This window comes from Salvia miltiorrhiza, chromosome 3 (genome assembly GCF_028751815.1).
Source record: "Salvia miltiorrhiza cultivar Shanhuang (shh) chromosome 3, IMPLAD_Smil_shh, whole genome shotgun sequence".
NCBI classification, from domain to species: domain Eukaryota; kingdom Viridiplantae; phylum Streptophyta; class Magnoliopsida; order Lamiales; family Lamiaceae; genus Salvia; species Salvia miltiorrhiza.
Genome location: NC_080389.1, coordinates 1,566,369 through 1,580,336, shown reverse-complemented (window position 1 = coordinate 1,580,336; position 13,968 = coordinate 1,566,369). Strand labels below are relative to the sequence as shown.

General features: G+C 36.5%; 1 protein-coding gene and 2 long non-coding RNA genes across 3 annotated transcripts in view; 2 read left to right on the top strand and 1 right to left on the bottom strand.

Annotated features, from left to right (window-relative positions):
- The window catches only part of LOC131016791 (receptor-like protein 52), a 63,252-nt gene that overhangs the window by 30,068 nt on the left and 19,216 nt on the right, over positions 1-13,968 (top strand). The window contains exons 6-7 of the mRNA XM_057945522.1: positions 5,339-5,563; positions 6,460-6,603. Of these exons, the coding sequence (XP_057801505.1) occupies positions 5,339-5,563; positions 6,460-6,603 (369 nt within the window). The remainder of the gene's footprint in view (positions 1-5,338; positions 5,564-6,459; positions 6,604-13,968) is intronic.
- Positions 1,106-4,002, bottom strand: LOC131017069 (uncharacterized). Its single transcript, XR_009099385.1, has 3 exons — positions 3,866-4,002; positions 1,853-1,912; positions 1,106-1,329 (listed from the first exon to the last, which is right to left on the bottom strand). It is a non-coding gene; the product is annotated as an uncharacterized LOC131017069 (long non-coding RNA).
- LOC131017059 (uncharacterized) lies at positions 6,965-10,649 on the top strand. The gene is made up of 2 exons (XR_009099376.1): positions 6,965-7,688; positions 9,810-10,649. It is a non-coding gene; the product is annotated as an uncharacterized LOC131017059 (long non-coding RNA).

Sequence of the window (13,968 nt, the reverse complement as noted above, 5' to 3'; positions counted from 1 at the left end):
ACTTGAATATACCCTCAGGGTCTCATTAAAATCTCAATATATTGACTTTAGCATCGAACCGTTGTCGATACTTCTAGCTCTTGTTAACTCCAAACCATCTTCGGAAACTCCTATCGTCTTACGCACTTGTGTAGATTTCTCTGGTCAATTATAATGGTCGGTAACTTTTAGTTACCCACGTCACATCTCGTCTTTTCGATTCGTAGTAAGCAATCATAATCAATAGGGGTTCTAAATCATGCTCGTGTGTAATGTAATTGGTAACACTATAACATCTTTACACAAAGCTTTATGACTCTATGTGAGTCTAATTCTGAAGTTCAATCATAAATCATGAATGTTCTCTTCACGCCATAACTGGTGATAATTGAGGGGTTTGAGATAAGGCTTAGCTCATTACGCAACTGCTAGCTACTCATCACCATGAGCAATGTCTCAAGTAAATTCTTGTCGGGTCAAGCAATAGTTGGTTAGGTATTTTATCACGGCGAAAAGTCTGAATAAGGAACTATGCCCGTACCACAGACTCATGCGTGACACTCTTCTTTTCGTCTCATTGCATTTTTCTCATTGAATTCTCGTGTCTCTTTAAGTGACATTTGATGTTCCTCCTCTTGCTTAGTTCTTTACTATGGCTATAGTGGAAGATAACTGAATTTCTACCTTATACTGTTCTTTCGTAACAGTGATAATGCATTCTTAATATTTCTAAGTTTATTGAGATATCTAATCAATCAATAAGACATAAAACATAAATATAAGAATCTGTACATTCGCATGAAACGTGAACTTTCCAACGTTTGATAAAAGAAATCATTACCTCTTTCTTTCTTGTTGAGCGTGACGATGTGATGAAATGATGAGCTTTTGTTGACTGACTCTTTTATACTAATATCAAATTTAGGACTAATTGGGTAACTCTTGGGTTCAGAGCAAACGAACTGCTCTGATACCACTCTGTCACGACCGGTCCTAATTAATGATAATTAAACCGGGAAACCATGACTAAGGGAGGGAGATAAGAAGCGGGAGTAAAAAAAAAGGGAAATAAATAAATAGAGAAGGATCGTACTTTTCATTAATAACGAAGGAAACATCTAATATATATAACGAAGGTTTAGTTGCAATGATTCGATTGAACTAGTAAGTTCGGATATTTCCGACTTAGCCAAAATAACATAAGACTTCTTTGAGTACGCAGCGGAAGTAATAAGGTTTCTGATTACATGTATGAAGACATGTACCCAAGAGTTTTTCAAAATATATATATAATGTCAAGACAAAAGAAGTTCCTGCTCGTCACTTCATCACCATCGGCTACAGCTCAACCTGCACATTTAGAAATACATGCAGGGCTGAGTACAAAAGTACTCAGTGGGCACATATGCCTACTATGAAATATAACATGCTTCGTAAAGTTGTAAATTGTCATGCCATCATAAACAGTACAGCAAGGGAGTTTTTCGCTAAAGGCCCAAGCTTACTAAATTCATTTGTGATTCTTAAAGTTCGTCTGATCAGACTAAGTTCTCTTGTATTTTATCATATCTGAAGCTTGTGTGCCGGAGAGGTGGCCACCTCTCACGGTCACTTGACCGGCCAACCCGCTAGATGACTCACGGTCACTGGTGTACACTAGTCCTGGCAGGATAGCTATCAACTGCTCAGGACCCGAATTCGATTACTTTAACTGGCATTGCCTCATCAGATAGATATCATACTAAATGAAATATTTTATGGCAAGACAATAACTGAGATATCTGGAATAACTTTCTGTTCATAAATTCTGTAATGAAATAACTTGCTTGAAAGTAACATTAAACTGATTTGATATATCTGAAAATAAACCCACCTGATAGCAACTTTATGTGGTACAGTAGCTCCTTGACTGATTATTAATCTCGCGCTTGACCTTTATTACGAGAATATAAATAAGACTTTAAATCGAGGGAAAATTCTCCATTAAATGAGAATGCGGAATTTAATTATGCATGAATCTTGTATGCATGAACTATAATTCTGAAATAATAATCAGGGAATTTCTATTGCTAATCCAGGTTATCGGATTTAAACAAAAGCTAAGTCTCGTCTTATGATTCCGGATAATTAACTAAAATTAATTCGTTTTCTTCAGGGTGTTCTAATCCGTCGATTAAATAAACCCTACTCCACGTAGAAAATAAATAAATACTTAGGCTTATTCGCTTTATAACCTCATAATTAATCGGGCTTAATAAATGAGGAAAAGTAATGTTATAAGATCGAATAATTAAAAGGCTCAACATAAGGTAGCCCAATAATTAATTAAGTAGAAGTGAGCTTGAATAATTAATATGAAATGGCCAATTGAAATAATTTATTGGCTCAAGTAGTTAAATAAATCTTGGCCAAATGAATAAATAATTGATTAGTTGGGCTCAAGTAAATAATTCAAACGAGGCCCAATTAATAAAATAGAAACTCCAGCCCACAATAAAATAACAAGCCCAAGATATAAAATGAAAATTAATTTGGCTGAATTAAATAAGATGTAGAGGCCCAAATAATTAAAATAAATAAAAGCCCAAATGAAATAAATCATCCAGCCCATTCTACTGAATTAAAATCGGATCCATTAAAGAAATAATCAAAGTCCAAAACAATTAAAATCTGCAGATCACAACAATAAAAAAAGAAGGCCCAACTTTCGGCCCAATGGAAACATAAATCAAGCCCAAGGCAATTAAAAGGGGAAGCCCAAAATCAATTAAAAGTAGGAGCCCATTCCTTGGTCAACACTCGGTTCTCTCTCTTTCTCCCCAAAATCCAATTTCGCATTTCTCTCTCTGAAGGAGCCGCTGCCCCCTTCTCCTCAAACTCGACGAGCGATCTTCTTTTTCTTCTCCGGCTGAAATCTGACCGGCTTTGCTTCTCCGGCTGTTCAGCCGTTGTCTGCCGACGCGTCGAATCCCGGCGACGTCCTCCTTCTCCCTTTCTCACGCAAAACCCAGCCGAGTCCTAACTTTGGAATTCCTCGTCGCGGCCACACCTCTGTCAGGAATCCGGCGAGCGGCTGTCGTCTGGGAGCGGCGCCGTCCAACTCCTGTCCCTCTCCGGCGTCGAGCTCTAGATCTCAGAGAAGGGAAAAACACCGTGGTCGAGCGTCCGCTGCTGCTGCGCGATTTCCGCCGAACAGAGGAGGGTCCGTCGTTGTTGCTATCTCCGGGGTCGAAGGTTTGAGCCACGCCATGCCGCCGCTGCTTCGATCCGCCACCACCGCGGAACCGGTGAGCGGCGCTGCTGCTCTTGCGTCCCTCCGACGCTAACGCTCCTCCTCCCTGGTGAAAGCTCCGACGAGAGCTTCTCCTTTTTCGGATGTAAGGTTTCCGACGAGCAGTGGAAAGTCTTCCATCTCTGGGAAGCTCGTGAATGGCCGCTGCCCTCGTTGAAGAACCAGTGAGATGTCGCTACTTGATCTAAAATTGGCGAGGCTCGTCGTTCGTCTTTCGGTTCGACGGAACAGACCGAATGTCGGGTGCCTTTTAAAAGCTAAGTCTTTATTCGATCTCCCTCTTCTTCTTTTATATAAGTCTATTATGCAAACAATGGTGTGTGGTTTGAAGTTAAAGGGGTCTCTTTTGTGTGCCTATTTTGATATAGCTAGAGATTAAACTAGGAACTGTGGTTTGCTAATGTCATAAGAACTCTCATCGTCTGACTCATGTGAAGAAATGTAAATATGTAAATTGATTTCTGTATACTGAATGTGTGACTTGCTGGCTCCATGAGCATATATACCCGTTTAAACCTCTATATTCCTACTCAAACATGTGATTGATGGTATGATGTATGCACTGGATTTGAATAAGTTGAGCTTAGTATTTACCTGCAAATATTTGGTGTTGGTGGCTGCTATTATCGATATTGAATGCAGATGATAGGGACTCTTCAAGTTGGCAGAGCATCAGCTTATTGAATTCTCCTTACTTTGGTGGCTGAAGGATCAGAGAATGAAGGCAAGGAGTGTTGGCTAGTAGTCTTAAAGAATCGAAAATAGTGGAGGTGGTGGGTGATTGAAGAGATGGCTGTCATAGAGTGGCTGTCACTGTCATAGGGTGGTTGTGGTGGCTGTCACTGTCATAGGGTGGCTGTCATTGACACCTATGTGTGCCTTGGCATGGTTAAAGGAATAAGAGAGTGGCTTAAAGGCTGTTGTTGCAGCTATTCTGCACACACATAGCACACGTCCCCTTTCTTTCCCTTTCTCTGGTTTGCTTTCTTGATGTAGTAGTTAGGAAATAGGAATGCAGAGAATAATAAGTTGTAAAGTTGTGATGTGATGAATAAAATCCTCATTTTGTATTTGTAATACTAATTGCGTGCTCGTATCTGCTTGATACTGTTTATTTAAATAAATCTCGGATCTCGATATTCTTGTCTTTCTAATGTCGATATACTGTATAATAATCTAAATTAAATCAGTAGATTTAATTCATCTGCTCATCTAATATCTAAATTAAATCCGAAGATTTAATTTTCCTCACAAGTCGGTATAATCCACGACTTAAGTAAAATAATGATAATAATAATAACAATAATATTTTTATTGTTACAATTAAATAACATGACTTTGCTAAGTCAGTTATAATCTGAAATAATAATTATTGACTGCTCAATAATCCTTATCGTAGTTTCTCACATGAAATAAAATAATGACTCTGCTTCAAGTACTATATAACTCAAAGTCATAAGTCGAAATTAATCAAAAATCAACACTGAAAGATGCAATAATTAATTATTGCATTACTGATTTTTATAATTTAAAAGAGCGGGTTACTACAGATTACTTATTGCAAGATATAGCACCGGAAATCGAACATACCAGCTTCAAAAGAGGTGAAATAATAATAATTTTTTGGGGAATTTATACTAAGAGGTATATATGTTCTTATCTCTATACTGAAAATTTAACTACTTTGATACCTTACTATTTCATTTCTATTGATAATCCATAAATTGGTTGATAATGTCATTCGGTTCAAACGTAGATTTTTGGGAAAATGGCAAAACTACGGCTCTTGCCTCTAATGATATTTTTCAGTTCCTCAGTTACGTGATGTATATATAGCTAAGCAATTTAATTATTCTTTTCTCATTTTACTTTCAACTTTATTAATACTGATTCTTTATTCAGATGTTCAATCTAACAATAAAACCGGGCATGCACCTAAATCTAGATTTGATGTATTATAGTCTCCAAATATAAAAAGCTAGTGAGTATTTCGACGGGGAATTATTTTAAATTGTAATTTAAATTAAATTATAGCAAGATGTATTTTTATCGATAATACTTTATCAGGCTGCTTACCAAAAGACATTTGCTCGCATAACAACCTTGAAAGACTCAAACGACTTATTTTGAGGTCGAACAAATTGGAGGGAGATATACCATTGAGTTTGGGTCAATGTACACAACTTGAGAGTATTGACTTGTCAGACAACAACTTTGGTGGAAATGTCCCTCGAGAAATTGGGAACATCACACAGCTTAAGGAATTATACCTTCGCCATAACAATTTGAAAGGTATGGTCTTATCTTTATACTAATAATTTAACTGATTATCTCGAAATCAATTGATGATATATAACGTCATTCAATTTCATGCTTTGTTTTCAAGCTTTGCATTGTTTTACAGTTCAATAAATCTATGCAACCACATTGTGGTCATCCACAATTTAGTTTAATAAGGAAAATTTCAATTTGTTTAATTTATTTTTTAAAATAAAAATAGGATTTAGTTATTTAATTTATTGTATTCTCTACATTATAGTTATTTTTTTGTAATTTTTTTGCAACTTTTATTTTAATTTATTTTTTTAATAAAAATAAAAAGTAACAAAAAAATTATAAAAAAATAACTACAATGTAGAGAATACAATTTGGCTATTTAGCATTACTCTTTACAGTTATATCCATCATATGAAAAAAGATGATTAGAATTTACCATTTTGTCATAATTATTACTCATTTTTATCGTTTTGGGGTTTGAGAAGAAACGGATTTTGATGCCAAATCTAATAACCATTATAGGTTCAACAAGTTTTGAAAGATCACGTTAAGTACTCAAAATATCACAAGAGATACATATATTCACTTAATTTCATATAGTTGGACAACGCTAATTTACATTTCATAATTGATAAGATGTATGCATATTTTTATTTTCATTATTTGAATTTTTTCAGTCCCACCCTTGTAATGGGATATTAGCTCACATAATAGTATTTATCAAGGTCTTGAGATATCCTAAAATTTTATTTATATTCTTTTTCTTTTCGTATATCTATGTATGGAATTCGGATTATAGTCCACCCAACTCCTTTTTCTGCATTTGCAAGATAGGGGAGCAGTTTGAAGTGGTATACCACTAATATACTTTATAATCAAACATAATTTTTTAACTTGACATTATTTCACAGGTGATATTCCGAAAGAGATTGGTTATCTTAATTATTTAGAGGTATTGAGCATGAGCAACAACAAATTCAGTGGACGATTACCAAGACAACTTTGGAATGTCACGACTCTTCGTGAATTATACATTGCCAACATCTCTTTAACTGGTACGTTGTTACTTTTTTGCTAAATTTTTTTATTGAGATATTTGGTCTGAGGCATTAACCACCTTTATTGTTATTTCTAATAAGCCAATTGTTAATCATATTTATCGTCACTTTTCTGTCCTATTTTCTGTTCTTTGAACATTGTATATTACTGCTTTGACTTGGTTTACAATTTACAGTTTAACATTAATATGATTGTCAGTGAACAAAGGATTAACCTTAGCAATAAATTAACCGTATGCTTTGATTAAATAAATGACTTTTTAATTTTATTTTAACAACTTATAACCAATTCGTAAATATCAGAGAGACCACTTAACTTAATTAATACTATTGCTCATGATGTAGTGACCCGCTCTTTTATATATTTTAAATCCAGTAATGAGTGTTTATTTTTGTTCATCAGTGAATGAAAACGGTTTTTATCCTAATATGAATTCAGCTTATGATCCTGAATTTATATTGTTAAAGCAGTTAATGATATTATTTCAGAGTTATAACTGACTTAGCAAAGTCACGTTATTTATTTAAGCGAGATGAAATTTGATTTTATTTTTACTCAGATCGTGAATTATTTCCGACTCAGGAAGTTAATTAAATCTGCGGATTTAATTTAGATATCAGAACAACGAACGAATTAAATCTACGGATTTAATTTAGATTCATTTTATAATTTATCGGTTTTAGTGAGAAATCACATGTCGAAATACGAGATTTATTTAAATAAACAGTATCAAGCATATACGAGCACACGATCCATCTTACAGTTACAGAATCACCGAGACAGAGAAAATACATCAATAATTCTCCTCTACATTTTTTTTCCTTTCTTTTTCTTCTCTTTTTCTTTCCATTAATTTTGTTCCCCACTCCATCAACTCCACTACCCTATGCTCCCCACCATCTCCACTACCTTTGCTCCCCATCAACTCCAACACTTCACCCATTCCTTCCATTTCGCACCAGCAATCACAAAGAGAAGGAAGACTTGGCTTAACTACTTTGCCAAGATTTCAAGCTGCTCCAGTCCAGTAGTACCCCAACACTCGAAGCTAGAGTTTATTGGGTGAAAAACCGTGCATGAGGTAAGGCAGCGAATCTGCCATAAGCACACTGCTCCGGCAGTGTTTTGCAAGGCGATTCCAGCCATCCAAACGGTTCCCAAAAATTCCCAAATTAATTGTGTATCATCTTTCATACATTTTCTATATTTTGGTAAAATTTCAGAATATTTAGAGCTCGCATGATTTATTTATGAATTTGTAAACATCACTGCCCATCTGGAATACATTTTTGGTAAACAATCTTTGGGAGATCATAAGTAAAGTTTCACTCGGTGAAAACCTTTGAAACTTGAATATGTCACTCTAGACTCCCGTATCTTTCTTTTGACATCGGCCTCACCATTTTTGAGTAAGGGAAACAACCGGTATAAATTCTTGAAATCTAGTTCTTATTCCATGTACCATCCAGTAGATTTTACAAACCTACGACTTTGAGGTGGAAAAGGCCAACTTAAATATTTGATTCTCAAGCCTATCTTTCTACTGAATATTCACTGACATGTTGGGAACTTACTTGTTCAGTTTTAGAATTTTTGGTGAAGCTTAAAGTGGATTTTCCGATTTATGTTCTGAATCTGCCAAACTTGAACTCTTTTTGTGCACTGAACTTTAGATAGTCATATCTTCTAAACCATGAAGGTTCTTAGAGTAAATCCAACTGGAGAGTGTTATGATCTCTCCCTAGTTTCCAGATTGACCTTTGGGGTTCCCAGTGGAGTTTTGTAAAGGGAGATATGAATTTTTAAAGAAAGCCCACTGACTTGGTTGTAATCTGGAAATATGAAATTTACAGATTTTTGCTTGTTAAATAACCATCTTTGAGAGGGCATATCTTGCTCGTTTGAATTGTTTTTCATTCGATTCAAATTGGAGAATGATCCTTGAAATGTCTAGTTTCCAGAATGTCTTTTGGAGCCTCATTTGGAGATCCGAGGTAGATTTGGTGTCTGTTGTAAAAAAAAACCCCTTAAGAGCTCAAGTTGTTGAATTATTTTCTATGTATCAAAGTTTATTTTAAAGGATGTTTCGTGAAAGATTTAGTATATGTGCGTAACAAGTTTGGGACTATTTATTTTAAATGAGGTCCGTTCTTTATTTAAATTAGGATGGACTTTTAATGAATATTTTTGGGATTAAACTATTATTTCTTGATTTATATAAATTATTTTTAAGGACTTATAAATATGAATTTCGTAGGCCTACTGACCTACTGTGATCGACGGTTTGTCGATGTCTAACAGCTTTGAAAATTTTATAGAAAGTCCCTACATGAGTCTTGAGTACCCTGGTAAAATTTCAAGCCATTCCAACTTCGTATGATACTTCTTTAAAATGTAAAACCTAAACTGCACATTACTACTGAGAATTTCAGAGAACAGAGAAAAGAGTCATTTATTTCAGTAGCTTCCTGGGTGATCTAGCTTTCCAAATTTTTATGGTATTAACCTTATTGTGTTATTTAGATATCCACCAAAGTTGAGCCCAGTTTGGCAACGTTTACTATTTTTCAAAAATACAAGTTTTCGATTGTTCAAAACTGCCGAACATGGTAGATCGTGGTAAAAACGTCATATCTCTCAAACCACTTGGAGTTTTCGACTCTATTTTTTTTTATATGAAACTAGACTCGAAGATCTTTCTTTCGGTATGAGTCTCGAGTCCAGGAGATGTCGGAGTCAGAACAGATTAAATTTTGAAGTTGAGTCAGTGTAAAAGCAGAGCATGTTTTGATGATGTTTGATTGTGATTATTAGGCTGCCTTATGTTGAGCCTTTTAATTATTTAATCTTATAACATTACTTATTCCTATTTATTAAGCCGATTAATTATGAGGTTATAAAGCGAATAAGCTGAAGTATTTATTTATTTTCTATTGACTACGAGGAGCGGGGTTTATTTAATTGACGGATTAGAACACCCCGAAGAGAACGGATTAATTTTTGTTAATTATCCGGCTTCATGAGACGAGACTTAGCTTTTGTTTAAATCCGATAGCCTGGATTAACAATAGAAATTCCCTGATTATTATCTCAGAATAATAGTTCATGCATACGAGATTCATGCATAGTTTAATTACGCATTCTCATTTAATTGAGAATTTTCCCTCGATTTAAAGTCTTACGTTATTTTCTCGGATTAAAGGTCGAGCGCAAGAATAAGAGCTCGTCAAGGAGTCACTAATCTGTAGCAAAGCTTTGCTATCAGGTGGGTTACTTTCATATATATCAAATGAGTTTAATGTTATGTTTGAACAGTTATTTCATTGCAAAATCTTTGAACTGAAAATTATTTCAAATGTTGTCTTGCCATAAATGTTTCAATGTTTGGTATGATATCTATCTGATGTGGCTTTGCCAGTTATTATGCAATCGAATTCGGGTCCTGAGCAGTTGATAGCTATCCTGCCAGGGCTAGTGTACACCAGTGACCGTGAGTCATCTAGCGGGTTGGCCGGTCAAGTGTCCGTGAGAGGTGGCCACCTCTCCGGCACACAGTTCCAGATATGATAGATTACAAGAGAACTTAGTCTGCAGACGAACTTTAAGAATCACAAATGAATTTAGTAAGCTTGGGCCTTTTTAGCGAAAAACTCCCTTGCTGTACTGTTTATGATGGCATGACAATTTACAACTTTACGAAGCATGTTATATTTCATAGTAGGCATATGTGCCCACTGAGTACTTTTGTACTCAGCCCTGCATATATTTCTAAATGTGCTGGTTGAGCAGCTGCCGATGGTGATGAAGTGACGAGCGGGACTCTTTTGTCTTATTATGTATTAATGAACTCTAGGGTTACATGTCTTCATACATGTAATCAGAACCTTATTCCGCTGCGTACTCAGAAGTTTTATGTTATTTTGGATAAGTCGGAGTTATCCGAACTTGTTAGTTATTTGAGTCTATACGACAAAAACTCTGTTATATTATAGATATCCATGTTGTTAACAATGATGAAATACGATCCTTTCTTGTTTGATTATTCCCCTTTCTACCCCGCTTCTAATCTCCCTCCATTAGCCACGATTTCCCGGCTTAATTATCCTTAATTAGGACCGGTCGTGACAGAGTGGTATCAGAGCAGTTCATTTGCTCTGAACCCTAGAGTTAGCCCATTTTTCTAGTATGATCACTAGTATATATGAGTCAGTCAGCCAAAGCTCATCACTTCATCACATCGTCATGCTCAGCAAGAAAGAAGGTGGTAATGATTTTAAAACATTGAGAAGTTCACGTTTTATATGAATGTACTGATGCTTACATTCAAGTTTTATGCTTTATTGATTGATTAGATATCTCAATGAACTTAGATGCGTTAAGAATGCATGATCACTGTTACGAGAAGAACGATAGAAGCTAGAAACTCAGTTATATTTCACTATAGCCATGGTGAAGAGCTAAGAAAGAAAAAGAGAATCCCATGAAAGCAGTGCAAGCGGAGTGCCACGCACGAATCACTGAAGCAGGCATAGTTCTTCATTCAGGTTGTTCACGAGTGACAGAACACCGAATCGACTATTGCCTTATTTGATGATAGATCACGTGAGTCATTGCTCGTAGCAACGAGTGTGACTTATGTAATCAGCTAGCTATCGCATAATGAGCTAAGACTCATTACTAACTCTCAATTATCACCAGTTATGGCATGAAGAGAACCTTCATGATTTATGTTTGAACTTCAGAGTCGGACTCATATGCAGTTATAACACTTTGTGTATGATGTTATAGCATCGCGATTAGAACTGCCAGCTTACAGTTTCAGATATTCAGAACCTTTATGATTACAATTACCTATTATATTACACGTGAGCATGATTTAGAATCCCTATTGATTACGATCACCTGCTACAAATCGAAAGGAGGATAGGTGCCATGGGTAACTAGAAGTTACCAACCATTATGATTGACTAGAAAAATCTATACAAGTGCGTAAGACGGGAGGAGTTCCTGAAGATGGTTTGGAGTTTAACAAGAGCTAGAAATATCGACAATGGTTCGATGTTAAAGTTAAGAGATTGAGATTATGATGAGAGACTAAGCAGGTTAAGTATGCATACCTTAGTCGATCAGAGACATTCCCCAGTTAGAACATTTTAGACCAAACATTCAGTTTAGTAGCCAGAATGCAAGCATTGACTAAGGTCATTCCATGACTTAGAATTACACATGGGGACACATACCCTATAAAGGTACTCAGATGAGCAAAAGCTATTTCCTTATTGAATGCGTGATGATTCAGAAGGTCTTTCGCAATAACACGGAAGAGTGCTTCAAATTATATGGTTGCATTTCAAGAGTTATGTGAAGAAACACTAAGTACTAGAAGTACTACAGTAAGATCATATAGAGGAACATTGTTGAGTAAGGTCGAGCCTACCTTATTTCACCTATAGAAAATGTTTAAGGATTGCATTAAACTAGGAGGCAGACTCCAAGTTTGAGAAGCTCTAGAATATTCTCAAGGACATGTTCAAGATATTAAGAAGAAAGTGGTGATTTTAGACCAAATATACCTTTTGCAGCCAAGGAACAAGAATTGCCAAGTTCGGAAAAGTATTTCCGAATGACTGAGAAGTAGTTGTGTCGGACCTGGCCAGTCCACATGGCCAAAATCTCAGTAGTCGTCATATATGGGTCTTTAAACCTATATATTTTAAACCTTCATCTGAAAAGCCAAACGGGTTCAGACTATTAGGTCATTTCGTTTCGACCTTTCAGTCAATTCATTTCTACCCTATGGTTATTCATTTTCAATTGTTTGGCAAATTATTGAAACACTTTGCCTAATTGCCATTTGTTATTTGAATCATTGCGATCTACTAGTTGTTGGTAGATTTTCTGTGACCCAAGGATAAACAGATACTTATCTGATTAAATCAGTCAAACACATATGCTTTAACCCAAGGGTCAAGCACGTAATGCATACAGACAATCTCTTGTGCATTTAGTAGGACCTTATTTGTGTATTTCAAAAACGATGATCATTTCGATGCTTTTGTATGCCCCTATGTTGGCTTAGTTATTTTGACTAGTATTAGTACGAAAATGCTGGTTCATAGGGCATTTCGGAACTGAGCTCTTTCATGATGACCTTGCTAGATAGCTAGTTCATCGTATAATGCTTGGATAGATCACCAGATCTATATTCAATTGTTGATGAAATAGTCCTCATTGATACTAATTTCCCATGTCTATGTAGCGACCCTATCAGTCTTTTGCGGCAAGTTACTTCCGCTATGTTATTTATATACTTTCATGAGGAAGAGTATGAGCGAGATTTGAGAATCAAGAAAATAATTTACAGAATCGATGATATGCATCTGTGTATTACATTGGTGACTATATGTCGACTCATCGGAATGCCAACAAAGCAAAGGCGTCCGAGAGAAGTTGGATAGAACAATAGTATGCCTTGTGATGTTGCATTAACAACTTGTGTTTTGACCTAATAGAATGCCGTCAAAACGAGGACGACCAAGAGGAGGGGGCAGGATTCCCCGAAATGAAGGAAGAGGCCCAGAAACAGGGCCAGAACCAGAAATAGTTCAACCACCTGTTCAGCCAGAACGGCGGATTGAGGAATTATTCTTGCGACAGAACCCACCTACCTTCAACGGGACAGGAGACCCGGCAGAAGCTGAGACTTGGGTTCGCGCTATTGAACGCATTTTCAACTTCCTGCGTTGCACCGACCAAGAACGCCTGACTTGTATGTCCTTTCAGTTGACTGGGTCAGCTGATTTCTGGTGGGAAGCAAGGATGAAAACGATGACAGCAGAGCAGTTAGAAAACCTGACTTGGGAACAATTCAAAGCCGGTATATATGACAAGTATATACCCAAGAGCTACCGCAAGAAAAAGGAGGCTGAATTTTACAATCTGAAACAAGGAAAGATGTCGGTAACTCAATACGACAGGATGTTCTGCGATATGTCTAGATATGCGCCGGAACAAGTTGACACAGATGAGAAGATGGCTGAAAAGTTTTGTGCCGGTCTGAGGCACGAGATTAGGATGGCTTTGGCAAGCCACGGAGGATTGTCTTACACTGAGTCGCTCAGCCGAGCGTTAGACATTGAGGCAGCCATGCCAGGAGAAAGACTTGCAATTATACCTGCGCCAGCACCTCCACATGATCAAAATCATAATCAGAATTTCAAAGGAAAGAGGAGATGGGACAACAGTAACCCGAACCAAGGCGAGAAGAGGCCATGGCAGGGACGGGTCTTCCAGTCACAAGGCTATGGAGGCCAGAGTGCACCGAAACAGATGGGAAATAACCAACAGAGGGCCCCACATTG